Source organism: Stenella coeruleoalba (assembly GCF_951394435.1).
Source record: "Stenella coeruleoalba genome assembly, chromosome: 9".
Classification (NCBI taxonomy): domain Eukaryota; kingdom Metazoa; phylum Chordata; class Mammalia; order Artiodactyla; family Delphinidae; genus Stenella; species Stenella coeruleoalba.
In genome coordinates, this window is record NC_137155.1 from 6,345,296 (window position 1) to 6,372,795 (window position 27,500).

At 47.3% G+C, this 27,500-nt stretch overlaps 1 protein-coding gene across 2 annotated transcripts in view; it reads left to right on the forward strand.

The window, feature by feature from the left end:
* The window catches only part of EGFR (epidermal growth factor receptor), a 188,629-nt gene that overhangs the window by 114,845 nt on the left and 46,284 nt on the right, over positions 1-27,500 (forward strand). For both annotated transcript variants that reach the window (XM_079932429.1, XM_079932430.1), the window contains exons 2-8: positions 15,366-15,517; positions 16,621-16,804; positions 19,962-20,096; positions 23,609-23,677; positions 24,431-24,549; positions 25,858-25,999; positions 27,368-27,484. In XM_079932429.1, the coding sequence (XP_079788555.1) occupies positions 15,366-15,517; positions 16,621-16,804; positions 19,962-20,096; positions 23,609-23,677; positions 24,431-24,549; positions 25,858-25,999; positions 27,368-27,484 (918 nt within the window). The remainder of the gene's footprint in view (positions 1-15,365; positions 15,518-16,620; positions 16,805-19,961; positions 20,097-23,608; positions 23,678-24,430; positions 24,550-25,857; positions 26,000-27,367; positions 27,485-27,500) is intronic.

Sequence of the window (27,500 nt, forward strand, 5' to 3'; positions counted from 1 at the left end):
TGCTGCCCTCACTAAGCGGGGTGCAGTCACAAGGGGCTTTCATCCTAGTGGGCTAGATTCTCAGTAGTTTCCTTATTAGGTTGATTTTCTTTAGTAGCTTAAGTATTAGGTAGAGAGGGATTAGAAAGTTGAAATTAATTGCAAGTGCGAAGTATAATGCACTTTGTAAATGTAATTCTCTTTGTAAGTGGATGAGGGTATAATGAATATGACATTCATTATATGAAAAGTATTGTGGGATTTGGGGTATAAAATTGACTTAGGAATTGTCCTATGAAACAGCCAGTAATACCCAAACATCCCCTTTGAATTGTCCTATGAAACAGCCAGTAATACCCAAACATCCCCTTTGAATTGTCCTATGAAACATCCAGTAATACCCAAACACCCCCTTTGAACCTCAAATCAACGCTAAATAAGAAGTGACTAGACTTAAGGTGGGGGGTAGTGCATGTGTATTTCTAGTGGTAAAAACCATTCCCCAGTGAAAATTAAATTATTATCTAGTTAATAAGAGTCCCCCGTCCCTTAGCACATTAATACTTGCTCCCAATTGCTGTTTAATATTTTTGGTTTTGTATGTCTTTTGCTAATTGAGGTAGCATTTGATGAATGGCTAGGTTCTGCTACCCCAACTTTTGGACTGTTTCCCGCATAAAAATTACAATTCCAGATAATCATGCCACAAAGATCTGGGTCTCATTAGAGGGAGGGATGCTGGGAGGTGGCCCAGTCTGGCCTCCCCCAAACCAAAGAGCCATGGCTTTCTCTCGTCGTCCTACAAACGATTCAAATTTTTCAGTAATTCTAAAACCTGATGTGTTCTTTCCATGCAAGGAAGTGTTACAGCATTTTCCAAAGGGGGAGGATCTCTATCCCTGCTCCTTTACCCTCTCATTCCCACCCCCTCACCAACACCCACACAACATCTGTAGTTCCTAAACGAAAAGCACAAATTATTGTAAAACTTAACTGAGCCTACAAAGAAATGTTTGTGTAGGAAACTTTCTCGGCTTCAAGGAGAAAAGTCTGGTTTGCATGGCCATTCCACAGGGTAGAAATGGGTTCACTGGAGGCATTCCTACAGCCCCACTGGGTAACCCCTTCTGCTGCCACCAGCCCCTTTCTGCAGATTGGACCACGTGCCAGATTAAACAGCTTCATGATGAGTCCTCAAACCATAAAGCGCACACTTACAGTTTTTCGCTTCTCTGGTTACTGGCCTCAATAACCAGAGAGTCAGCTGAAAAAGCAAAAGATAAACAAACCCAAAAAGTACTTCAGGTTACAGATTACCAACTTACTGAAATAGGTCCATTGCATCTAGGCCCCCGGCCATTTGAAAGACCTTGGACACCATCCTCACACAGCACTGGCCTTGCAGGGACCTGCAGGGCCCCAGGTTGCCAGGAATGACTTGATGTCTGTCAGCATGTTCTGTCGGATTGAATGGGACAGCCCAAGAATCCGGGGCTGGCACGAGAACAAATAAAAAGTTTTCCCATCTCCTGGAGTGAATTGTTGAGCCTGGATTTGGTACTTAGACATAGAGTGCAGGTCAGCAGCTTTCACTTGCGGTGGTTTTCCAGACCCAGGTACTTTGCTCCAGCCCCGTCACCCCACTGCTCTCCCTTAACGACCAGGAGTGACTTAGAGTCACAAGCAAACAGGCGGAGGCCGTCTTGGTGAAGCCTTGTAACTTCACTTACAGTACCTGCATTTTGCAAGACACTAACAATGATCAAAAGCAGCATATGTGGCTCCAGGAGATGAGTCTCCGATTTTCCCCAAGGGGAAAACATGCAAATAGTTTCCCACTAAGAGATGAGGAAACCCCACTCCAGGATTCTTTGGCCTAGAATTATCTTCATGGTGGAGCAGTTTCACCTTGGTCATTGAGCTTAAATGGAGGCTATTTTAGAAAGCTGAGCAAGGGAGAGAATCTTCTGTGAGTAAGAGAAAAGCAGAAGAGAGAAGTTGGAGGTAGGAATTGTTTCAAAAGAAGATACGAAGTGTGTTTTGTGAATCCCCTGTGTGAGTTATTTTTATGTATTCCCTTGGGTAATCATGAATAATGCAGCAAGGAGGGCAATGATAAGTTTTCTTGTCTGTTATTCTAACAGACCATGTGTTTGGAAGACATCACTCTGGTTAAATCCCAAATACATTCAGTCAGAAAGTGGGCTTTCAACAACAGAATCCTGTACCTGCAGTCAGGAGCAAATCCAATTCCATTAGGCCAGGAGGATGTAATAGAAACTCAAACCTAAGAGAGACCCAAGCAAGGAAAACGACTTCCTCATCCAAGCCTGAGAGGAATTTACGGTCAGCCCTACTATTAATAGATGCCGTGGAGATTCCATTTTCATTGCCCAACTGCCATTTTAGTTATTAAACTTAAAGGAGTGAAGCAAGTCTGCTGAAAACTCATATATGATGTTAGTACAGATAGTAGTTTAGCAATATTTATTCAGCCCTTATTGCTTGCTGAATTTCTCAGCGTAATAAGCTAAAAGGGAAGCCAAAGGAAACAGCATGTTTGCTGTCGTTCTCGGGTGACATATTATTCTTTAAAGAGACAGGATGTGCTGTGAAACAACAGAACGCTTTCACCACCCAAGTATGAGCAAGTGCACGTCCACAGAGGCAGCCGGGGCTGAGAAACCAGGACAGGAGGAGAAGCTGATGGGGAAGCCTCTCTGGAGGGTGTAGCTGTGAAGGGAGACCACACACGTGGAATTCCCAAGAGCACTTGGGAGGTGGAGTCAGGGTGGGGAAAGCACTTCGGTGAGAACAGCAGTGAGAGGCTACTGTTGTCTTCAGTATCTGCAGGGCCAGTTGCATCTGTGTTAAGTCAGAGGAAATTATCATGGGTCTAGCTTCAGATCAGTGTCAGGACTAATTCTGGGATAGAGTTGTAAGTCAGGAGTGGGCTGCTACGCAAACTCTCTTAGCAAGATTAAAACTCTTAGTCACTCAGAAAGACCAGCAGGACTTGATAACCATTTGTGGTGAATAGGGAAAAAGCCAGGGTTCCTGGATATGGAGTTCTTATGGATGTCCAGTTCTTTTTTTTTTAACATCTTTATTGGAGTACAGTTGCTTTACAATGGTGTGTTAGTTTCTGCTGTACAACAAAGTGAATCAGGGCTTCCCTGGTGGAGCAGTGGTTAAGAATCCACCTGCCAATGCAGGGGACACGGGTTCAAGCCCTGGTCCGGGAAGATCCCACATGTCGCGGAGCAACTAAGCAACAAGAGAAGCCACCGCAACAAAGAGTAGCCCCCGCTCGCCACAAATACAGAAAGCCCGTGCGCAGCAACAAAGACCCAACTCAGCCAAAAATAAATAAATTTATTTAAAAAAAAAAAGTGAATCAGCTCTACGTATACATATATCCCCATATCCCCTCCCTCTTGCTGATGTCCAGTTCTAAGAGTAGATGACGTAGCTTTGCACAGAACCGTAACATCACCGCCCCAAACACATAAATGACAGCTTCCAGCCCCGCACTTCCTCATACGTTCTTAGTACCGTATATCTTCATTTCCTCTATTTAGCTGAGGATAAAATAGGAAGGGCTTAACCCTAAGAAAACCCTTTTGGAGTTTGGCCTTGGAGCAAAATGACTCACTTTAACCAGGTTTATCTTCTAGAAAGTACAGAATAAAGGGAATTCTAATCACGTGCTTCCCCACCTTCTGTCAGGCCTTCCTCTAAAACAGAGATTGGCAAAGTACAGCCCAGGGGCCAAATCCAGCTGCAGCCTGTTTTGCAAATAAAGTTTTATTGGCGCACGGTGGGGCCTGGCTGGCATTGCTTGTTGTCTGTGGCTGTCACAGCAGGGTTGAGTGTTGGGACAGAGGCCCTGTCATCTGCAAACCCAGAAATATTTACTCTGGGTGTTTTCAGAAAAAGTTTGCCAGCCCCTGCTCTGGACCAGCATACAGGATGCTTCAGACTGTATTTTCTGGACTCAGACCTGCAGGGTGAGAGGCAGCTCTGGTTGGCATCACTCGTTCATGCATTTTTCCAGGCACGTGACCCATCTAATAGCAGATGCTTCTGTAGGAAAACTATTACCTTGAATTGCTAGCTCCTCGTGGAGAGCTCATATGTTCTAGAAACAGTAGTATCTGAGCAAAATCAAGATTCTTCTGTGGCAGAAAGTTGGCTCCGGCTTCTTCTGAGTTAACTTAGAAGTTTTTAGTGATTTCTGAGTCAGTATTTCCTAGTCACTGAGCCCAGGAATTAGGGTGGGCTTTGGGTCACACTGCAAACCAAGGAAAGAGAGGCTGCGGGCCTCCCCCACTGGGACCATTTTAAAATGAAACTTAAAAGGAATATTTAAATTAAGTAGGAGTAAGTGAAAAAAATGGTTCATTTTAAAACAAGCGTTAATTGAAAACATGTGCATACACACAGCACACAAATCCAACCGCACTTACAAAACCACCACAAAGGGTCAGGCGAGGCTCTCTTCTAAATGAAAAATAACAACAGCAGAGAATGTTCTGAGCAGAAAGCTGGAGCCCTCCTCAGGGAGTTCTTCTAAAAGGCGCACAGTAGGTGTGGCCTCCTCAGCCTTAAGTGCCGGCACAGACCCCCTGGTCAGATACGGGCCCAGATGCCCCCGCTTTCAAGCCCTGGGCTCGTCCCCGTGGCCGGTTAGCTGTGGTCAGCGTCAACTGCCCCTTGCCTCAGTACAGGAGCCACGGCTGTTACCAGGCCACAGACGGCCACGTGAGCAGAAGGCGGAGGGGTCAGCCTCTGGGAGTGCTTGGAAGGAAGGAAGCAATTCATTGGACTGGACCCAGTCCAGATTTAACTCAGATTCAAGTCGTAGTAACATTTACTGAGTCTACCACGTGTCACTGCATCCTCCCAAGAGTCCCTGTTTTATAGGTGAAGAAAAGGAGCCTCAATGGGATGGAGAAGTGACCTCCGTAGTGGTGGGACCAGACCGTTGGTCATTGACAAGTCATTGTAAAAGCCGGTGGGGGTTGGGGGGCGGTTGACTTGCCCCTTTTCTGACTTTTCAAATCCTTTATGACCTGAGTAGGAAAGCACTGGTTCAAATAGTTGTGCTGAGGACCCGACATGTTTCAGTAACTTTAAAAAACAAGCAAGCGGCAGACTCTGCTCGTGGGTGAAATCAAGCCCATCATCTTTTTAGGGAGATTACTTTTCTCCTTTCACCGCTTCTGATTTGTTCCCAGCAGCAAAAAGGATACAATGACTCCCCCGCAGAGAGCAATTCCAACCTGAAGCAGCACAGTGCAAGTTCAGACTAGAGAAGTCGCTTAGAAATCTCAGCCGCGTTAGCTTTGTCCCCTCCACACTCGCGCCCCCAATCCACCCTTTCCCAAGCAGCACCCCCGTAGACCGGCCTCCTTCTGCACCTCTCCTTCCTTTCCGTGATCCCCGTTCCTGTAGGTTCCCCCGCAGGAGTGTCAGAGGTCCTCTGGGACCTCCTGCGTATCGTCTCCTCTGGGCTTTCCTGCGGTTCTGCAAAGGCCGCCTTTGGAAGTCTTCACACAGCAAAGGCCGGGCGGATCGCAGACGCCACGGGGCAGCTGAGGAACTAGACCTAGCCTTACCGTGGCCCGTGCTGCCCAGGGAGCACAGCGGGTGGTGCTGGGAGCATCTTGGTTTTCAGAAGAAAACACTGTTGTCATGGCCTCTCCCGGTGTCTTAGTGATTACTCCCTTCTTTGGATTTTCGTTGTCGTCATTTGCTTTGGGTTTTTGTTTTTTGTTTTTTGTTGTGGTGGGGGGTTTGGGTTTGGGTTTTTTTCTAATGCTCATGAGTAAACCAGCTTAAATGTGTGCATGTTTCGAGAGATGACCTTGAAACACAGTTGTGCACTAGAGACTGATTTCTTTAAAACATGAGTGATAATAGATGAAAAAATTTAAAAGGACATTCAGACCACCTTGGGGTGGAGGTAGGCACGCACAGCCGCATAGAACCCAAACACAGTGCTTCTGCAGAGAAATACTTGCCGGAAAGGTCCTTACCCCCCATTCTGGATTGGAAACCTTTTATTTCCTTGCAAATTACAAATCGTTTCCAGAATTTCCTTCAATAAGAAGAATGCATGGAGAAGTGATTCGTAGAGATAACTGTAAAGGACCCAGGAAGGATCACTTGTATCCCCAGGTGGCCCAGAGGAGGGGAATGCAGCGGGGGAAGGAGGAATGGACGAAACCTTATTTTCTTCGTGTAGCAGATTGTGTGACTGGGTACAGTGAAGTACCAAGCCCAGCACCTGGCACGTGTAGGCAGCCTGCTCTGTACTGGGAACGTGGGGTAGCGTGGCTTCATTTGCTTGACGGTGAGAAACACGAGGACCGTTCCCGGGTAGCTCACGGTTGGCGACTTCTCCTCTTGTCCACCTGGGTTCCTTCAGCGGCTCTGCACCGCTTGGCTGTGGGATGTCCTGTGATTCTTTCATAGGTAAAGTCATCTCCCCAGAGGACTAACGCATTTCTTCACGGCAGTGAGCACTTCGGATTCATTCCTGGCAACTGTTACAGAACCATTTTATTAAATATGAGATAGGTTTTAGGTGAAGAAGTGAATGATCAGAAAAACAAACAGCCCTCGTGGCCCTGGTGCAGACCACAGAGCAGGAGGGAACCAACCCTCACTCGGTGGCCAGCGACACCCAAGGTGATGGCTCCCCAGGCCAGGGCGCTCCTAGGCCAGGCTGGGATGAGTTCCGGGGGGACAGCTCCCACTGCGGGGCGTGTTACCCAGCCTTTGTCATTAGAGGGAGTCATGCAGGCCTGAGCAGAATGGAAAGCAGAAGGGATGTGAGTCGGGTGGGGACGTGTCAGCCTTGCCCCACCGTACCTCCGCGCCATCTTGCTGGGAATGACACCGATTGTGAGCTTGCCACAACCTTCCTGCTGCTTTCTGCTCACCAGGTCTCTGCTGAAGAGGGTCAGGCCGAGTCAGAGGTGAGAGGTGGTGAGGGACAGCGTGCAGTCTTAAGTCAGGCTCTGAACCGTCACGTCACGTTGTGACCCTGGTTTCAAGCAGTGGTCTTTGACACCAACCCCGTCTGGGAATTTTACATTTCCCACTTCCTTAACCAGCCCTCCTCTGGGCTTTCCTCTGTGCTAACCACCCGCGTCCCCTTTTCCACCCCACCCCCTGTCCCTCCCTGCTCTTTCAAGTCTCCTAGCTTTCGGATGGGCAGACCATCCCATTCCAGTGGGTGCTTCGGCGGTGAGAGAGGATAACTAGCCCTTCCTCGTCCAGGTGACAGGCAGGTCTCCGCGGTCGCCTTCTTGAGGAAGGGCTTTGCAAACTGTCATTGCAACTGTGCAGTGTCCAGTACTAATCTTACTGTGGACTCTGTGCTGCCCCACGCCGGTCGGGCTGCAGTCATCACCTGAGAACGCGCCGGGGCTCTGAAGAAATGGGTCAGAAGCACCAAAATCGCTGTGCGGGCAAAGCGCCCAAGCAGTGGTCTGCCCAGCGGACCTTTGGAGGGGACGTGGCGTTACTCACTTCAGAAGTATGCCTGTGTGCAGAGAGAGAGCCCTGAGCATGAGTAAGCAATAGTCCCCAGCCAGGAGATTAGAAAAACAGAACCCGGGTCGGGAGGAGGCGCTTACTCACAATATATCTAGAAAGGAACAGCCAGACACACTAAAGTCACTCATGTTATATTTCCACATAGAGAGATTTTAAACCAAATCCAGCCTTCTGTCCTTTCCTCAGTGCACCCTGCTCAACATTCAACATTCAATCAAGGAACACTCCAGTCCCATAGAGGTCTAGTTCTATGTTACCTGATACAGATTCTGATGTATAATCTGACCTGTTTCGTTCATCCATACATGAATTTTCATTCAGTCCATGTCCATGTATTTAAAATACAGATGACCAGAGACAGAACGTGTTGCCAAGTCCTCCAAAGAGATGTATTGGACTGAATGAATAAAAGATGAGTATGGCTTTCTGAAATCTTCTCCGGTCCAAACCCAGTCCTGGTATTCCAGAATAGGTACAATTCATTTCTGATCTACCAGCCATTCAACTACCTATAAAAATGGAATTGATGGTCAGCCCTGTGATTCGAGATTTTTCATGTCCATTGTCAGGACCATTCTCTGGACAGCATCCTATAAAAATGAAAAGGGATATCTTTAATTTCAGAATTTTAAAGCATCCCAAATTTCCACACAACTCATCCAATTCTGTGGAGTGCATTTAAAAAAGAAATCCTGGGGAGGTAAGTGGGGGGATGGTTTGCTGGTATCCTTGAAGACACATAGGCAGAAACAGACTGCAGTGGTTTGGCTACTGTGAAGACTGCTGTGGTGAAGCCTTAGTGTCAGACGTGATTTGTATTTCGAGAGATTTGTGATTTATGAAGCGCGTTCATGTCCACGATCTTATTACTTCCCACAACTACCCTGTCAAATGCATCAAGCTGGTCTGATTTCAACCAGCGGGAACACTGAGACCCAGAGGGTTGCGATAACTGGCTGGAGATCATCCCATAATGATACATCACCATCTTCACAGTGATAGGGCAGATGTTTGATGCTGTCACTGGAAACCTTCCACAATCCCTCCCGGGCCTTCCTGGGATTCATAAACATCAGTTAACTCCCAAGAAAGCGGATATAATATGCACAGGTGTCCTAACTCAGTATATTTTTTAAAAGTCATAAACTGGGCTTGGGCTTATTTTCATGGCTAGGAGGAGAATCATGAGGAAGGAAGTCAACCAGTTTGGGTATTCTGTGCCCCAACTCAAAAATAAAATAGGTGTCATTTGAAAGTCTTCTGCTTGTGAACTTAATTAGAGCTACCTGAGTTTGCAAATGTGCCGAGGCTTGGCACGTTTAGTCCAGTAGGCGTATTACAGTGCACGTGGCAAATCATCAAGTATTTAAGAGGACTTTCTGAGTATTACATGTGCATATTGCAAGTTGCAATGTAGATCGAAATTCAGTTTGACAACAGTCTTTGGACGCCTACAAACTGAGAACTATTTATTAGTTATGAGATCAAATATGATCAAATAAGGAACTCCTGATAAAATATAAAGTGTTGGAAAATAAAGAAACATCTTTTTCAAAATCATAATGAGACTTTTCCCCTTCCACACAACCTTTGATTAAACACACAGTGAAAACTTAAATACTGTTTTGTATTAACTCTTACTATTCTCCCAATTATTTCATTATAACTGAACCGTAGATCTAGTTTCCTACCAACTGTTGTGTGTATTAAATAAGTTTCACAGGCTAGTCGGGTGCCGTAATCACAATTTATAACATTTTTCTATGGGATAAACTTACTCTCTGCTCCCCGAAATGGAAAAATGTATTGATAGATCAGGAAGAAAATGGAACTTGGGAACTCTTCACTTCTGTCATCATCTGAGGAGAAACCATGTGTGTGCGATGCATGGCGTCTCCCAGGGGCTGCCGTATGCAGCTGTTCTGAACAACACTGATGTGCTCAAGCTGCAGCTTACTCGCCTTTCCAGCACTTTCTATATATAGTACTTCATTCAGTTATTTCTAATTTTTTTTTTTTTTTTTTTGCATTACGCAGGCCTCTCACTGTTGTGGCCTCTCCCGTTGCGGAGCACAGGCTCCGGACGCGCAGGCTCAGCGGCCGTGGCTCACGGGCCCAGCCGCTCCACGGCATGTGGGATCTTCCCGGACCAGGGCACGAACCCGCATCCCCTGCATCGGCAGGTGGACTCTCAACCACTGCGCCACCGTGGAAGCCCCTATTTCTAATTTTTAAACCGCTTTCATAAAGCCGTTTAACATGCAAAACTTTGAAAATCATTTCTCCATTTTTATGAAGTGTATTTTATTATAAATGTCCTTCTTTTGGCCTTGTTCAACACAGATTTTTGTAAATGATCTCCTCGATAATGTTTTATTATAAAGAACTATATGGTCACTATAGAAAATTTGAAAAATGGAGAAACTGTAAGGAGGAAATAAGAAAAACCCAGAATCCCACTATTCATAAAAGACTGTTGTTAACAGCGTTTGGTGTATTTTCCTCCTGTCATATTTCTGTGCATTTTTGAATAGTTGAAATGTATATACATGCCCGTTTTGAAATTACCACCATAATACAGTTTCAATAAGGCAAAAGAAATGATAAATCCTGATACGATGAAACCTCTAGCAAACTCGGAGTATCTTTTCCTGATTTATTTTTAAATCCATTATGTAAGTATCTTATTTGAGATTTCCTTAAACCTTTTCAGGATGAAAGTGGGCAAAATCTTCCTCTGGCTTTTAAAGCTTAATCAAATATGTTACCTAGCCTAGAAAGATTTTACGATAACCCTCCAGGAAGTTGTGAGGACTGGCAGTCTTCTGAGACATCCTGTGTCCTCCTCCACCACCACCAGACACACGGAAACAGGAGAGGCAGAGGGACCCGTGTCAAGTCATCCAAGACTTTGGTCACGTGGCCACCATTGACCCATTGCTTCCACGTCTAAAATGTAAATGCAACATGTGTATTCACATCCCAGCAGTCAGTCCAATGAGATATATCTGTACATATTCCACCTCTCCCCATTCTGTGTGTGTATTTGCATAAACAAATAATAATTTTTAGTAGTGATAAATGCTAAGAAGAAAAATCAGGAAAATGTGGTAGAATGCAATGGTGGGGACTTCAGCTATTCTGGTTCCAGACAGGCTTTTCTGAAGGGATGTCATGTCCATTGAGTTGGAATCTCAGTGATAAAAAGGGAGACAAAGATGCAAAGAGCTGGGGAGAAAGGGAAGAGCATTCCAAGCAGATGGAACAGACCTGAAGGGAGCAGGAACCTGGCGCCGGGGAGAAATGGGGGCAGGGGGGTGTGTCGGGGGAGAACATACGTGGCTGGGCCGGTGGACGGGGGAGGGAGCCTGAGAGGATGTGGGGAGGCCGCGGGCAGGGGCCCGTCCCGTGTTCTGATGATACTGGGAAACCTGGATCGTTCAAACCAAGAGCAGTGCAATGTGATTTCTGCTTCAAAATGAGGTGCTCTGTGGAAAACGGGGTAACAGTAAAAACAGACAAGTTCGGAGAAGGGGATAGATTGGCAACAGCCCAGTGACTTTGGTTGCAGTTGAAGTGTAGAGAAAACAAATTAAACCAATTATGAGTTTACTTAGGCAATTCCACAAGCGTCTAAGTGGATTTGGAGAAATCTGGAGAAACCTGTTTTCATGTTGTGTCTTAATCAGCCATACACATTTGCCCGGGCTTGTGGGCAAAGAGAAGGGCCCACTCCCACACTGACACAGGAAAGCCACAGGCTCTCCCCCTCACATCAGGGGTATCTCAAGACTTAAAGGAGGCAGATTGTTTTATTTTCGGTTAAGATAGTTTGGGGGGTTCTTGAGAAAACGAACAGCCTGACTCTGGATCAGCTCTCAGTGTCCGAGTGTAATACGCAGATAACTTCCCGTAAGACTCCCTGGAAGCCACGTGAAGCCCGGCACCAGGATGAATCTCAGAAACGCCTGCTGTGCAGGGGACCTGACACCAAAGGACGGTGCAGCGTGATTCCAGGAGAACGAGGTCCCCAAACAGGTAGAACTATTCTAAGTGAAAACAGATCACGGTGTGTGGTGTCTGGGGCAGGGATTGTTGGGGCGGGGCTGTGAGGGAGCTCCTAGGGTAACCGTGATGTTCCAGGGGTAACAGGTTACACGGGTGCATGCATTTGTTGAAACTCATCAATGCTACACTTAAGACTGATTATCTCACTGTTTGTGATATTACCTCGACAACAGCTGTCCACTCATGTTGAACTGTAACCAGTGGCATGTCAGGGTGAAGGGTACCGACATCTGTACCTTACTTTAAAATGCATCCAAAAAATAAGATGGATAGCTACGTGATAAAGTAAACGTAGTAAAATGCTACTTTAAGGATGTTCACAGTACAATTCTTTTAGCTCTTCTGTCCGTTTATGAATCATCGTAATAAACTGTGAAGGTGAAAAGCTAAGTGCTTTGCAGGGCCCTACTGTTCTTGGTTCAGTAGGATTTGTCTTCACATTTGCAGGAGGGAGAGCAAATCCCTAGTATGCTGTACGGAGCTTGACACAAACACTTTTAATTGTCTGGTTTTCAACTTCATAGCCCTAAGGTCATATTAAATTTCTATTTGAATCAATTGCTTAAATATGCCTAAATGCATATTTTAATGAAATTCTTAAAGTACAATGTATTTCTTTTTCTTTCTTCTTATGATTGGATAAATATTCTTCAGACGAAGAATAAAGTAACTCTGTTTAATGCCCAGTATTTGAGTAAGCCAATCGGCAGATTCAAACATGCCCAGTTCAGACAGCACCTTAGGACAAGGACACGTCCACAGGGGCCCCCAACGTCTGTCCAGAGGCACCTCATGTCAAACAACTGTCACAGTTCCCAGTAGTTGGCTGTAGCAAAAGAAAGTTGAAGCTTTTGTGTTCATTCCATCCTCAGAACCATTCTGGGAGGCCAGAATTGTTTTCACCAAGTCAGCACTTGAGGAAAGCGTGGCGTAGAGCTCGGGGAAGTCGTTCAGTGTTGCATAAGGATGAAGGGCTGACCAAGAAACTTTCTCCTGGCTGAGCTACGGGCTCTCACTCTTGCAGTTTTGTCTTAAATCTGCCTCACTAGCTAGTGATTTTTACTTTTTAATATGACTGATTCAATATTCTCACATTGAAATTTTCTCACTGCTTTATATTATGTAACATGAGATATTTGGTATAAAGATGGAACCAAGATTATACTTTGTTCAGTCAAGAAACCTAGGCCAGGCCATTCCCATCCTCACCCTAGATTTGCTGTCTCCTTCTGGGCACATGACAGGGGAGGCCTCAGAAGAAACAGCCTTGTAAAATTTTCTTTTGATACTTTAGTAATTAACCCCAGAACAGAACTCAAGATGGACTTGCCTTACGCTGAATCAAATAGGTGTCAACTGCTTTTTCTCAAGGACAAACATGTTGGACGGTTGGACCATTTTTTGCCATTATCAAAAAATAAATCAACATCTTGCCTGACAGTTTAGGTCTATTTCCTCAAAATAGGTTTTCCAAAGTGGAACATCATGACATGGAATTTAAGCATATTTATTTGTTTACACAGGTTGTCCAGTTGCTTCTCAGAAATGTTTTACAAATTAACCTTCCTATCCATAATGTGTAATGTTGCTATTATCTTCCAGATACAGGATCTTTTATGAATGTAAAAGTAATTCATACTAATTGTAAACAGTGAAGGGTCATGGTAGGTATTCATCAAATAAATACTCGTTCAGCACTTTTTGAATGAGTGAATGACAACACAATTACAGTCTTCTTGCAATTATTTTCTTCTATAACAGGCTAAACTGACATGGCATGTTTTCCTTTTCTACTGATGAAAGTCACTTTTGCGTGATTTAATAATAAAAATTCTTTGGTTCAGCGAAGAGAAATTTACAAGCTAGTACCCCTGATCCTTTAAAATGAAAGTAGATGGGATTGTTTTCATCCTTCCGTGTACAGAAGAAACGCTTCAGAAATGCGCTCCAACACCCAGTTCTAGTCAATACTGGTCACCTGGCTGGTGTGAAGGGCATGATGGATACTTGGGGCTCCCTAGACCAGAGCTGACCAGTTAGGCTGAAATTTAGAGACCATGGTCTGTCAGCTGGAAGGCAGCTTTTGTTCCAAGGTGTGCCGACAGAAAGGTCACCCTTTATCATCAAAACCCTGTACTTCCGTTGGTGGTGGCATCTTTAAGGTCCTTAGAATTGGGAAATCAGTCTGGCCCCATCCACGTGCATTGCAGCCAACTGTGTACAGCGGTTCCAACTTGAGGTTCCCATCAGAGCGGTCCACACTCTTGGCGGAAAGCAGCCAGGGGTGTTGGGTCCATCCCGTGTTATGGTTGGAAGAGTGATGGAATCACTGTGCCCTGGGGCCACTGCCGGGGGGCTCTGTCTTGTGGGCCATCGCAGTTCCCGTGTGAACGTTCTCTCTACCACCAGATTTGAATGAGACCACAGAAGGGGAAAAGAGGGAAATCCCCACACAGTTAAAGAGGAAGTAAGGGTTGCTTCATATTTACTGTTGGTGTAAATGCTTTGCATTGATTGTGTGGTATCTGAACACGGGCTCGCTGCCGTGGCACTAAAATGCAAGAGCGGACGGTGATGCTCTTCGGAACACTTCTGTGGGGAGGGGACGAAGGACCTATCAAAGAGGAATGACGACTTGAGGAGAGTTCCTGAAGGGAGTCCCTGCATATTGACTCTGGCCTTGGTGTTGTTCTCAACCACCTGGTTGCAGGTTGCATCCGTGGAAGAGCCTGGCCTGGTCTGAATCTAACTTCCAAAGCCAGGGGCCCTATTTCTTCACTTACGATAATTTGGGTTCAAAGTACAGTCCCTTAACAGCTCCCTGCTTCAAAAGGCCCGAACCTCTGTGTTTTCTTTTGCTTGCCTGTACATGTTGTTCAAAGAGCTAGGTTTATAAACGTGGCTTTATTATAATCCTCTCCTTTGCTTTTAAAGATAGACTACCAAACGTATTTTCATAGTCTAACTTTGTCCCCTAATTTAAAATGTTTTCCTATATTAAGTTTGATACCTGGAAACGTCAGGGAGTTAACCGTGCCAAGGCCACATCCCGGCAGGGGATGCAAAACCCTCGTACCTGCGCCTGGGTGGGTGGGCTCCTTGGAGTGTAGGCAAACACAAAGGCGTGTGGTTTCTTAGTAGCTGAGTGTGTTTTTTAAATATATGTTTTCATGTCGTCATTTTCTAAATGTTATATAATATTTGATTTCATTCTTTGGTGCGTTCGTTTAGAATATCTTTCATCTCCAGCCAGTGGGTTTCAATTTACACTCTTGTCATTGATTTTAGGTTGTACAATGTTATGGTCAGAAAATACGTTTGTAAATATTCTTTGAGCACGCAATAATGTGACATGCAATTTTCTGCAAAGTAAAAAGTTCATTATATAGTTGTTAACTCATCATTGTAATGCTGAGTTGCATATTATGATATATTTTTTGTTTACTAAAGCTCTTATAGACTGTTTTATCTTAAAGATTTTCACAGAATTCCCATCTATTGCCCCTTGAACTTTTAACAGTTTTAAACAATTCCACGCATTATAGAGATGAACTAGTCCTTATTATGAACTGCACCTTATGTAAACTTTTAAACATTTTTTGTCACATTTGTCCTGAGTGGCCTTCGATCAGAATATGTCGTAAGTCACTGAAGTGTGCAGTTAGTTGAAGATCGCGAATATCGTTTTACTTTAGTTTTGCTCTTCTACTTGGCATTTCATGTGATACCTTTTTTCCTCTTGTTTCCAGTTTGCCAAGGGACAAGTAACAAGCTCACCCAGTTGGGCACTTTTGAAGACCACTTTCTCAGCCTCCAGAGGATGTTCAATAACTGTGAGGTGGTCCTTGGGAATTTGGAAATTACCTACATGCAAAGTAGTTACAACCTTTCTTTCCTAAAGGTTAGTTCAATGAATTTGATTCTTACCCAAATATAGTAGAAGTAAATATAAGTAGATAAAGGCCTTGGCAGAATTTAACTGGCAGTGTATTTACTTTTGCTGTGGCAATTATAAGTCCTAGGGACCTACACATGCAAGTTTTATGAAAAGGCCACTTTACCAGCTAGTGTCAAGTTATAGCTATAAAAGAACAACAAAGAGAAACAGACTGGTCTGGCATTCCGTGATCATCGTGGACACTAATCTTTTAACCATCACTTCAACCATGGTATCCTGACATACTGGCTCTTTTAAAAAAAGAAAAAAAAAAAAGGAAAAAACTCCTGCTTTGTAGCATTTGTCTATTTCCTGGGTATAAATACCCCCACCATGGTTGATTTCCAGCTACCAAGAGTTTAACAACTCATTCACAAAATTCCCAAATGTTTCACAGTAGGCTCTAACGAGCCAATGGGAATCAGCCCTGAAGGCTTCTGAGTTTGGTGTAAACTTAGGATTTGATTGGTTTTCTTCTGGGTTTGTTTGGGTTTTTTTAATAGGAAAACCTGCAAGACAGATAGAAAATAAATTAATAAAACATTTCCATTTTCATCTCAGTGTGTTGAACAGCAAGCAAAATGAAAGTCACAGCATTCCTAAGTAATACACATGGTCCTTTGTTATTGTTATCAAGCTCAAGAGGCAAAAATGCAGGAATCAGGGCTTCCCTGGTGGCGCAGTGGTTGAGAGTCCGCCTGCCGATGCAGGGGACACGGGTTCGTGCCCCGGTCCAGGAAGATCCCACATGCTGCGGAGCGGCTGGGCCCGTGAGCTATGGCCACTGAGCCTGCGCGTCTGGAGCCTGTGCTCCGCAACTGGAGAGGCCACAACAGTGAGAGGCCTGCATATAGTAAAAAAAACAAACAAAAACAAACCAAAGAAACGCAGGAATCATTGTAAATTCTGTCACCTCCCATGGGATCCAGTGGTAATCACCTGCCTGCTTTGCATCTGTCAAACACTCCTGTTCAGCTCGGTGTCCTGGGCTCTCTGGACCCGTTTCAGATCTTGCATTTGTGAGTTCCTCAAAAGAGAAATAATATGTTTATGTTTTATCTCCTTAGACCATCCAGGAGGTTGCTGGCTATGTACTCATTGCCCTCAACACAGTGGAGACGATTCCTTTGGAAAAGCTGCAGATCATCAGAGGAAATGTGCTCTATGAAAACACCCATGCCTTAGCGGTCTTATCCAACTACGGTGCAAATAAAACGGGACTGAGGGAGTTGCCCATGAGAAACTTACAGGGTGAGAGGCCAGGGAATGGGGAAGCTGTAAATGCAGAGAGTGACCTCGGATGGTACCCAGCAGACTTGGTGCTTTTCTGAATTCCATTCAGGGAAGACATTTATTCATCAGACACAGATGTATTTGCGTGCCAGCCATGTGCAAGATACAGCAGGTGGAAGTCGCTGAGAAGATAGTAGATGGTGGGGTGGGAAGGGAAGATTTAAGCCAAGTACCAGTTCTCCCTGGTTCGTGGAAAAGTATCCAGGGAGTTCGTAAAAAGTGGTAAAGGTTCCGGAAAAAAGAGTATGACCAGGTGACCGGAGCTGGAATGCTTAGGTAGTCTGCCAGTCTTACTACCTGGACCTCAGGTATAAGGGACATACATTAAAAAAATCAACCCTTATTTGAGACGTTTTCCAAATTAATGCTGATATCCAGAAAGCCATTTTTAAGTTAAGGATAGGGAATAAAGGTATTACAGGAGAAGTTTGAATTCTCGTGAGTAGGGCACTTGTGTGAGTTCTGTGAGAGGAAACTACAGAAGATGAAGAAAAGACGTCAAGTTGATTTTTAAAAATTGAGGGTAACAGTGATCGTGCCCTCACCACGCAGCAGGTGCAGTGCCAGCTGTGTTAAATTGGTAACTTCACTTCATGCCCACGGCCTTCCTTGAAAGCCAGTGGTGGCTCTGCCACTTTCCAGATAAAGAAATGGTGGCAAAGTAACCCTCCTGAAGTCCCACATGAGCGAAAGGACGGCCGGCGATGGCCACCCAGTCTGTGCCCCCAGAGCCCTTGCCTTCGCATCTTCCACGCAGCTCTGACGAGCTGGGGGGCCGACCCCAAATGGGGGATGAGAGCAGAGGATGCACGACAGAGTGAGGGTGCTGGGCAGGGAGGGGCCTGGTCCCAGGCCGCGGTGCTGGGATGGCTGAGTGTCCAAGCCCCACGGAGCCTGACGTCTGCTGTCCAGGTTGCCTCCTGGGCTCTGCATTCAGGAGGCGGCCTTAGGGCTTCCCACACCCTCGCCTGCTGGGCGCAGCTCTGGCGCTGGGTTGTGCTGTCCGTGCTCGGTTGTGCTCCGCCTGCCTGGATGCCCATCTTGCCTCATGCTGTCGCTGTCTCGTGGCGACAGGCAGAGGCGGGTGGGAGCGGACTGGCGGGTTCCAGCCCCGGCTCCATTGCTCACCAGCCAGGCACCCGGGAGCGTGTTCTCTGTGTCTTCAAAAATGGGGATGGGGCTTCCCTGGTGGCGCAGTGGTTGAGAGTCTGCCTGCCGATGCAGGGGACGCGGGTTCGTGCCCCGGTCCGGGAAGACCCCACATGCCGCGGAGCGGCTGGGCCCGTGAGCCATGGCCGCTGAGCCTGTGCATCCGGAGCCTGTGCTCCGCAATGGGAGAGGCCACAACAGTGAGAGGCCCGCATATAGCAAAAAAAAAAAAAGGGGGATGAACGATGGTGACAGACTTCCGAGGGTGGCTGAGAAGACTAAGTGAATTACTCCAGATAAAGCGCTGGGCAGACGTTTCTTCGCCTGGTATTATTTCCGTTGTGGGTATTGGGGTAGTATCAATCCCGATTATTTCATGTTATTAAATAATCCTCTAATGTGGGTTACTGGACGAGAATTACACACTGTTATTGATAAGTAACGCGGGCCTCTGGTCCTCGCCACGCTGCCCGCGGCTTCTGTCGGGCCCTCGGCCTCCCCGCTGGCGCTCTCCTGGCCCCTGATCTGTCGTCCCGAGGGTCCCGCTGCCCTGACGTCTCTCTTCTGCGTCTCCAGTGCTGACCTCTCATCAGTTTATCCCTTGACTCTGGCTCCCTCCTGGTGAACGTTTTCACTTGGTTGTCCTGCTGCCGTCTCTGACTTCGCATCCAAAGCTCCCTTTCCGACCCCCCAGCCTGCCTCTGTAGCCCCCGCCCCACCACCACACCCCCACCCCCACCCACCACCACACCCCCACCCCCACCCACCACCACACCCCCACCCCCACCCACCACCACACCCCCACCACACCCCACCACACCCCCACACCCCCACCACACCCCACACCCCACCCCTGTCTGCCGAAGGAACCGCCCCCCTGAGCCCTCGGGGCCTGTGCTGCGGTTGTATGTCCACTGGAGCCCGCAGCGCCCGCCCTCCCTCAGGTTCCTCCACGTGCTGCCGCCGTCAGCCTTCAGGAAATGTCATTCTTTCCATCAGCCTCAGAGAGCTTCCCAGGGAGAACCCTTCCTCTGCCACGTCCTTTTCCCGCTGTGGGATGCTGGGCATTTACCTATGTATCTAGATTTGAGTCACAGCCAGAGAACCGTGTGAGGATTAGCTCAGGTCATGCGTATAGCCCAACTGGCCCCTGTTGTGAGTCGTGGTCCGCTGTGGACGTGAGGTCATTAACTGTGTCTCCCACGCATGTCGCTTCTTAGAAAGGGACCAACAGAAATCACTCATCTCCGCTGACCCCGCAGCTCTTGGTGCTGTGCTCTTTGTACACAAGTCATTCAGGAAATAAACACAAATGTCATGGATAAAACACTTGTCCTGTGCTCAGGCTTGACTTTTCATATCACCCCTGATTTTTCATGTCCTCCCAGCTCTTCCTTTGAACAGTTGAACAGGTTTACATCTTGGCATTCCCGGCGCCCGTCCCGTCTCTTCCTCACACGTACACACCCTTCTGCTGCACCTCACTCCCACCCCCTTTTCTCCAATGAAATACTGCCAAAGCCCCTCACAGCATCCTCCCTTCCACCCGCCCTTCCTGTTGCATCTGCCATTTCACATCGTCATCACACGGTCATTCCAGTTCTGCCCTTTCACATCGTCATCACACAGTCATTCCGGTCCAGCCCAGACCAACCTCCCCGGGAACCACCGACTCACGGTACACTTGTCGTTTACGCTAAGTGACTAAAGCATTATCTTCTTTCCTCCCCATATTTCGAAATTCTGATCATTCACGGTTCAAAGACCCAGGGCAGGGGAACCCTGACTCTTCCACAGAGGAGTCCATCAGGTTATTTTCCGCTGCCCCCGGTGAAGTTCCAAGGGGAGTCTCGTTTGCAGGTTGCCGTCTTTTAGCAGAAGGCAAAACGTGAAGAAACGCGTGCATACTTCAGGAGAATTTAGGAGAGATAGCGCGTTTGTTCACGGTGGTTCCTTTCTCACGCAGAGATCCTGCAAGGCGCCGTGCGATTCAGCAACAACCCTGTCCTCTGCAACATGGACACCGTCCAGTGGAGGGACATCGTCAACGCCGACTTTCTAAGCAATATGTCGATTGAATTTCAGAGCCAGCTGAGCAGATGTAAGTGTTCCACATGACCCCTGCCCCCAGCCTGCAGCTCTTAAGGTGGGCAGAGCTGTGGAGCTGGGGTGGGGATCAGGAAAGCAGAGTTAACATTACGTTACAATAATCTAATACAAAAGTAAATATTGGTAGTAAACAGATTATATGCTCACTAGAAGACGGAGGGGAAAAAAACCTGTTTTTCATGGTGACACCTCCCCTGCTGGCAGATCACCCGCCCCCACTCCCACCCCAGGACAGCTAAGCCCTCATGGGGCATTGAGAAGAGCCCGGCCTGTCACCCCTGGCGAGGGGGCTTCTCACGTCTTGTGTGAGGAGACTGCCTAGGCTTTTGTGAGCTTGTGACTTGCTGCTGAGACTCAAAGTAGCTCCAGGCCCTCTGGAAGCTTTGGGGCTGAGCTCTGTCCTCCTGCTGCCGGGCCTGGGCACTCCTACATGGAGCCCTGCAGCAAAATTGGGGAGCGTACGGTGACGAGTTTGTCCATATTTAGTGCCCGTTACCTAGTCCCTGCCATTCATCAGTAAAGCAGCCCATGCAGGGGAGAGGCTGGCCAGGGCCAGGCTGCAGGCCAGGGCTGCCCCATTAGCGCTGTTGGCAGTGGGAAACTCCGAGGACTCTAAGCTCCGCTTAGCCGGCTGCCTTCCTGATCTCGCTGACCTTTCGGTCTTGAAAATAAGAAGCCATCGTCGTTTCCTGTTTCTGTTTCTCTATAACTATGCAGTGGATGCATGGGTGTTTGTTTTTGCTTTTTGGGGGTTTTGGGGGGTTTTTTTGGTCTCAGAATTTGGAGATGATACGGATCTTAAAAATCAACTGGAGGGCTTCCCTGGTGGCGCAGTGGTTGAGAGTCCGCCTGCCGATACAGGGGACACGGGTTCGTGCCCCGGTCCGGGAAGCTCCCACGTGCCGCAGAGCGGCTGGGCCCGTGAGCCATGGCCGCTGAGCCTGCGCGTCCGGAGTCTGTGCTCCGCAACGGGAGAGGCCGCAACGGTGAGAGGCCCGCGTACCGCAAAAAAAAAAAAAAAAAAATCAACTGGAGCTGCTTTGTTTTTTCTTTGATTTGATTGATTGATTATGATAAAATACCCTTAACATAAAATTTACCATCTTAATCATCATTTTTTAAAAATAAGGACCTTTTTTCCTTTTGTGTATTTTTGTGGTGAACTTTTTTTCTTTAATATTCTGTATTTTATTTATTTATCTTGGTTGTGCTGGTCTTAGTCGTGGCAGGTGGGCTCCTTAGTTGCGGCTCACTGGCTCCTTCAGTTGTGACACGTGTGCTCCTTAGTTGCGGCTCACAGGCTCCTTAGTTGTGTCATGTGAACTCTTAGTTGCGGCATGCATGTAGGATCTAGCTCTCTGACCAGGAGTAGAACCCACGTCCTCTGCATTGGAAGGCAGGTTCTTTACCTCTGTGCCACCAGGGGAGTCCCCATCTTAACCTTTTTTTCTTTTTTCGGTACGCAGACCTTGTTTATAATAAATTTTGAGAGCAACTTATGTATTTAAAAAGAAGAGATTGGTTAAATAAATTGTGGTTCAGCCATGCCATTAAAAATTCATGTTAGGTAGAAAGATATTTACTTTTTTTTTCAGGTTTTTCTCTTTTTTTTTAAATTTATTTATCTATTTTTGGCTGCTTTGGGTCTTCGTTGCTGCGCACAGGCTTTCTCTAGTTGCAGCAAGCAGGGGCTACTCTTCGTTGCAGTGCGCGGGCTTCTCATCGCGGTGGCTTCTCTTGTTGCGGAGCACGGGCTCTAGGCGCGCGGGCTTCGGTAGTTGTGGTGCACGGGCTTCAGTAGTTGTGGCTGTCAGTCTGTAGTGCACAGGCTCAGTAGTTGTGGCGCACGGGCTTAGTTGCTCTGTGGCACGTGGGATCTTCCCAGACCAGGGATCGAACCCGTGTGCCCTGCATTGGCAGGCGTATACTTAACCTCTGCACCACCAGGAGTCCCAGAAGGACATTTTAAAGGCATGGAAAAATTGTCATAACGTTTTATCCGTTTTTTTTTAAGTTATAATACAGTGTGTAGTGTGATATTAATTCTTATATGTAGATATACTTATATGCCTATATTGATTACCTCTGGATAGTCTCATTTCTTCTTCTTGCTTTTTTCTATTATCTGTATTTTAAATAATGTCTAATTCTTTTTTTGTCACAGAAGGTTAAGAATAGAATCATAAGCAGACTTTGAATCCCTTGATTGGCAGATGTTTTCCTGTGTTACAGAAAGATGCCATTAAACGTTTTTATTTTAAATATTTTCTTTTATAAACATATTATATGCTTATAATAGAAATTTGGAAAATATGGGGAAGTATAAGGTAAAAACGAAAGATAACGTGATATCATTGTACAGACACAACCACTTTGAACGTATCTATGTGTTACTCTGGCTCTTTCCTCTTAAGTTTCTTTCTCTCTTTCTGTCTCCATCTGTCTCTCTTCACAATGTACAACCCGCACCATCCATTTGGGGCTCGTCCTCCCATCCTTCAGGATTCTGAGAAGTACCAGCATTGCACTGATGCCTTTCACCCCTGGGAGCGATTGTAAACCTTGTCGGTCTTATTGAAGGGGTGCCCTGGTCCAACAATCACTTGGCAAATTGTCAGCTCTTCTGTTTGAAACCGAAATTCTCCCAGAGACTAAATTCTTCCTGACTGGGGGAGACTTTGGGACACATGTTAAGTCCCTTGGTTAATGTGTCTTTGCGATGGAAGTGACCTGCATGGCTGATCTCTTTCTAACAAACTTGGTGGTCAGCTCTTCTCTATGTCTGTATATAGAACACTTGGTTCTGAGATTTCTTAATGCCGATGAAAACAGAACACAACTAATGAAATTAAAACCCTTAGTAGCTGTCATTTATAGTCAATCATTTACAAAAACTGCACGAATGGATTGATCCATTACAGATATTTTCAGACAGTAACTTGCAAATTAATAGCTGAAGTTTTAGATAATCAACCAGGTGACACAGACCGTGCACGTCCTACCCTTTGTGTGGCATCCAGGCCTCTCTCTCTTTGGCGTGGAGTCTGGGAGTATTTATTTACAGGACCCCAACTCCTGGGATCCCTGAGGATTGGACACGGCACGAATGTGGTTGGTACATACCCATCCCCCCAGATGAGGCATCCTTAACATCATTGTGGGAGATGCTGGAAGATTCTCCAAGCCTAAGCAGATTTGAAATGTGGACCCATGAGTCCATTTAAATCCCAGTTTTCATGGCCCGTGACCAGTCAATAATCGCTCTCCTCCTCAGTTTCCACAACTGAAATGTAAATAAAAGCAGTACCTGGTTCTTTTTTTTTTCTCATGAGAGTCTTTTTTAAATCATCTTACAAACCAACCAGTCGAACAAACAGAATAAGAAATTTGAAAGCACTTCCTTGTTTCTAGGATGTGGCTTTGCCTAGGGCCTTGAGAAGGGGCCATCAGTTTCTTGTTCCCTTTCCCTAAAATATGAATTTAACAATTACGTTTATATTTTAGGCCCAAAGTGTGATCCAGTCTGTCTTAATGGAAGCTGCTGGGGTGCAGGGAAGGAGAACTGCCAGAAACGTGAGTCGGGGAGTAGAGTTTCGCTGGCCATCTTCTCCCCTTACACTTGCATTTGTTTTCCCTTTGAAGACTCCGAAAGCATTGTTGATTTTAAGGCCCTGTCGTAAGTCAGTGCAAGTGGGCCACCCGTGTACCAGCCATTCTCTCTGAACAGTATGTTTGGCAGGTTTTCCTGGGAATGGGGGCTTGTCTGTGTTACCTGAGTCATGGCATCTCTTACGTCCTCGCCTCTCCTGCCGCCCCCCTCTCTTGAGTACCCACCTCCAGAGAAGCAAGAGTAGCTTCTTCTTCAAGGGGGTGTTTCTGCGGGAATCCTAGTTCGGGAGCGTGAACGGCCAAGGAATCTGGGGACATGTCATCTTGAAAACTTTAAGTCTAATTGTGATGTGACTGTTACGTCCTTTTAAACACTACTTTCTGGCAGGCGTCATGCTATGTGTACATGCTTTCTGTTACCCCAACTCAATTCTCATCGGTATCTAATTTAGCAGTCTGAAAGTCCAGAGTTGGTCTGAGTCAGTTCTCCTAAGTGATGAGAAACAAGTAGAAAAAAAAAAAAAAAAAGTACAGTAAGAAAGATCAAGACTCCGTTGAATTTAGCAGAATGTGAATGTTGGGGAACTTAAGCCGCAGAATCACCAGATTGATCCATCTTTCATCCGCTGTTTGCAAGTGCTCTGCGAGGTGCCGGGGAAGGCATCCTTCCTCCCTCCTGAACCCTTCAGCTCACGGATGGCCTCTGCTTCTTTCCAGTGACCAAAGTCATCTGTGCCCAGCAGTGTTCCGGGCGCTGCCGCGGCAGGTCCCCCAGCGACTGCTGCCACAGCCAGTGTGCCGCCGGCTGCACGGGGCCGCGGGAGAGCGACTGCCTGGTAATACCCACCCCAGCGGCTTCTCTGGCCCGAGATTCAGAGAGCCTTCCTGTGACTGAACTGTACTGACTGACGTCTGTAGCCGCAGGGGTGACAAAGCATCTTTTAGTGTCCTGCCTTCCTTCACCCCTTACTTGGTGACCTTGGGCAACTTATGTGACCTCTCCGTGCCTCGGTTTCCTTGTCTGACAGTGGTGGAGAGTAAAGTACCTGCCCGTTAAGTGCTCTAAACGGCACAGTGTGTGTGGCCTCCATACCCAGGACCTGGGCATAGAATGAGCCAAACTACGAACTGTGTGTTATGGGCCCCTAATGTCTCTTGTGGCCAGCACCCGCCTCGTCTCACTGTTTACTGCTCCACTCGATTCTCATTACAAACCTAGGGCGCTGATGCCGCAGGGACCCCTGAGATGTGTACGGAGAAGTTAAGGGGCCACACAGACCCCGAGTGGCAGGACAGCTGCGACTCCATTTGTGCCTTTCGCCCCTAAAGCCTCTGCTCTTTGCACCCCGGCTCAGAGACCTCCTGCGCGTATCCCTCCACGCCCACCCCCACCTCCTCGCCCCCCGTGGGGTCCCCATGCCCTCGCTGTTGTCCCTGTTACTGCAGAAAGCTCAAGCGAGACCTAGTGTCCCCGTGGGCCGCGGGGGCCACACATCTGATCATGGGCGCCTTGTGAGTCCCGAGACACCAGGGCGGACAGACGGGGTCCCAGAGTCAGAGCTGAGCGAGCTCCAGACTGGGAGACTCACCTTGGATGGGATCCAAAGGAGTCTGGTTTTCAGGAACAGGGAGGCTAAGTTCCAGAGGCTGGACAGGCCCCCCAGGCTTTGGACTCGGCGGGTCTGGGCCGGTCCTGACATGCGGCTGGAAGGAGACGGCCCGAGGCTGTTGGTCAGGGCCCCTCTGTGCGTGGTCTGGTCCCCTCTGCACCACACCCCCTAGTCCAGGTTCTCTGTGTTTGGCAATAAATTCTAAAATGTATCCTCAAGTGTCGTTTAGGAGGGAAACCTGACGTAAGTTAGGCCGAAGAATAATTTCACCGTAGAGTTAACTACTCTCGTGTGTGTACTCCTGCCTGGTTTTGAAAGTTAACGGAGACGTATTTTTCCCTCATCATAATCCGTAAACTCTGACAGCTGGGACAGTGGATTTAAGAAAAACCATGCTTATAAGAGAAAGGTCTTTCTGACTCTACCGAGAGTGCTTTGCTAGACGTGTGTGCTCTGACCAAACACCTGGACGCAGAGAACCGCGGCCGCAGCTCCCCGCACGGAGTCTAACAGCCGCCGCCCCTCCCCTGACAGGTCTGCCGCAGGTTCCGGGACGGAGCCACGTGCAAGGACACATGCCCGCCACTCATGCTGTACGACCCCACCACCTACGAGATGAAAGTCAACCCGCTGGGGAAGTACAGCTTCGGCGCCACCTGTGTCAGGAAGTGTCCCCGTGAGTGCCCCTCGTGGGGACCCTTTCGTTGTCAGGCACCCCGTTACCTGTTCTGTCTCCTGCTGGCATCCCCGCGTCCCCCGCTCACGTGTCCTTGGGTCCCCGTGTCCGCCTCAGCGTAAGGCAGGTGAAGGGACAGCTGCTGCTCTGACCTCGAGTCAGTTCTTGTGTCCTGAGCCCCAGCCGTGGTCGCCCAGAATATCCCATCGTCTGATGGGCACAGACCCATGACCACTGGGCCATTTTCCCGGTTAGCTCTTTGCAGGTATTTAAAAGGTCTAAGTTAGAGAGTAGTTAGAAGACCTGCCTTCTTTAGTGGTTAAACATCTGGTGAAGGTTGTGCCCTTAGGAATACTGCAGAGGGGTTTTTGCTTGTCAGTTGGCTTTGTTTAATCATTTGGGCTTGGGTTTTGCTTAGTTCAATTTGTGCTTTACAAATGACTCTGGTATTTAGGGAAATGGCAACATGAATTATTTCGTGGTAGAGGAAGTGTAGAATTGTCTCATTAAATTGTTTTAGAAACCAATCTTGATTTCCAAGAGGGAAGATGAAGGAAAAAGAAAAAAATGTTTAAGAACAATTGTGAGGGGGAGGTTTGCCCTACCAGATCTGTGAACATGAAATTTTATCAATTTGGAACAGAAAAAAGAACACACAACTAGAATAATAAACCACTGTAAGGTAACGGACAAGCTAAGAAAAATTCGCCACAGTCATGACACAGACATGTACTCTTTGAGAGACAGCTTAACGGGCAGAGTTTAAAGTCCACAGGAAACCACTCAGAGCCTCAGAGAACAAAAGTAGACAGTTTTCAGAAGGAAAATGACAGATGCCCAGCCAATAGGTTTGAGGATCCACTTGGGAAAGTTGCAAGGAACACACAGAGTTCCTGAAAAGTATAGACTGATATTTGTGTTAATAGGTTATTAACACAAACACGGCAGCCACGAGACAGTGACCGGCGTCGGGGCTGGTGCCGAGCGTGGGCACCGCCACCCACGCTGGCCGGAGGGGATGAGGGCAGCCCCGGGTGTGGCAGCCCCAGCGGAAGCGTGGTCTTTGTGTAGCTTCCCATTTTTTAATCAATAGTCAAGCTTCAAGCACAAGTCCTGAAGGTAGACCCTACGGGAGCACAGGCTGCAGGGAGGGGGGGAACACGGTGACCAGCGGGCAGGCAGCAGCCCGGCACTGCGCCTGGCGGGGAGGCCCTGAGAACCCGTGAACCCCGCATCCCTCTCTGTTTGCAGCCTTTCATTCTTTGTCCTTAAAGTAACCAAAACCAGAGGATCAGCCCGTCATGGAGTGTCCTGAGGCCCAGGAACACCTGGTGCCGCCTTCGCCACCTTCCTTTCACTGTCCCCCAGGTAACTACGTGGTGACGGACCACGGCTCGTGCGTCCGCGCCTGCAGCTCTGACAGCCAGGAGGTGGAGGAGGACGGCGTCCGCAAGTGTAAAAAGTGCGACGGACCTTGTGGCAAAGGTGGGAAGCCGCCCAG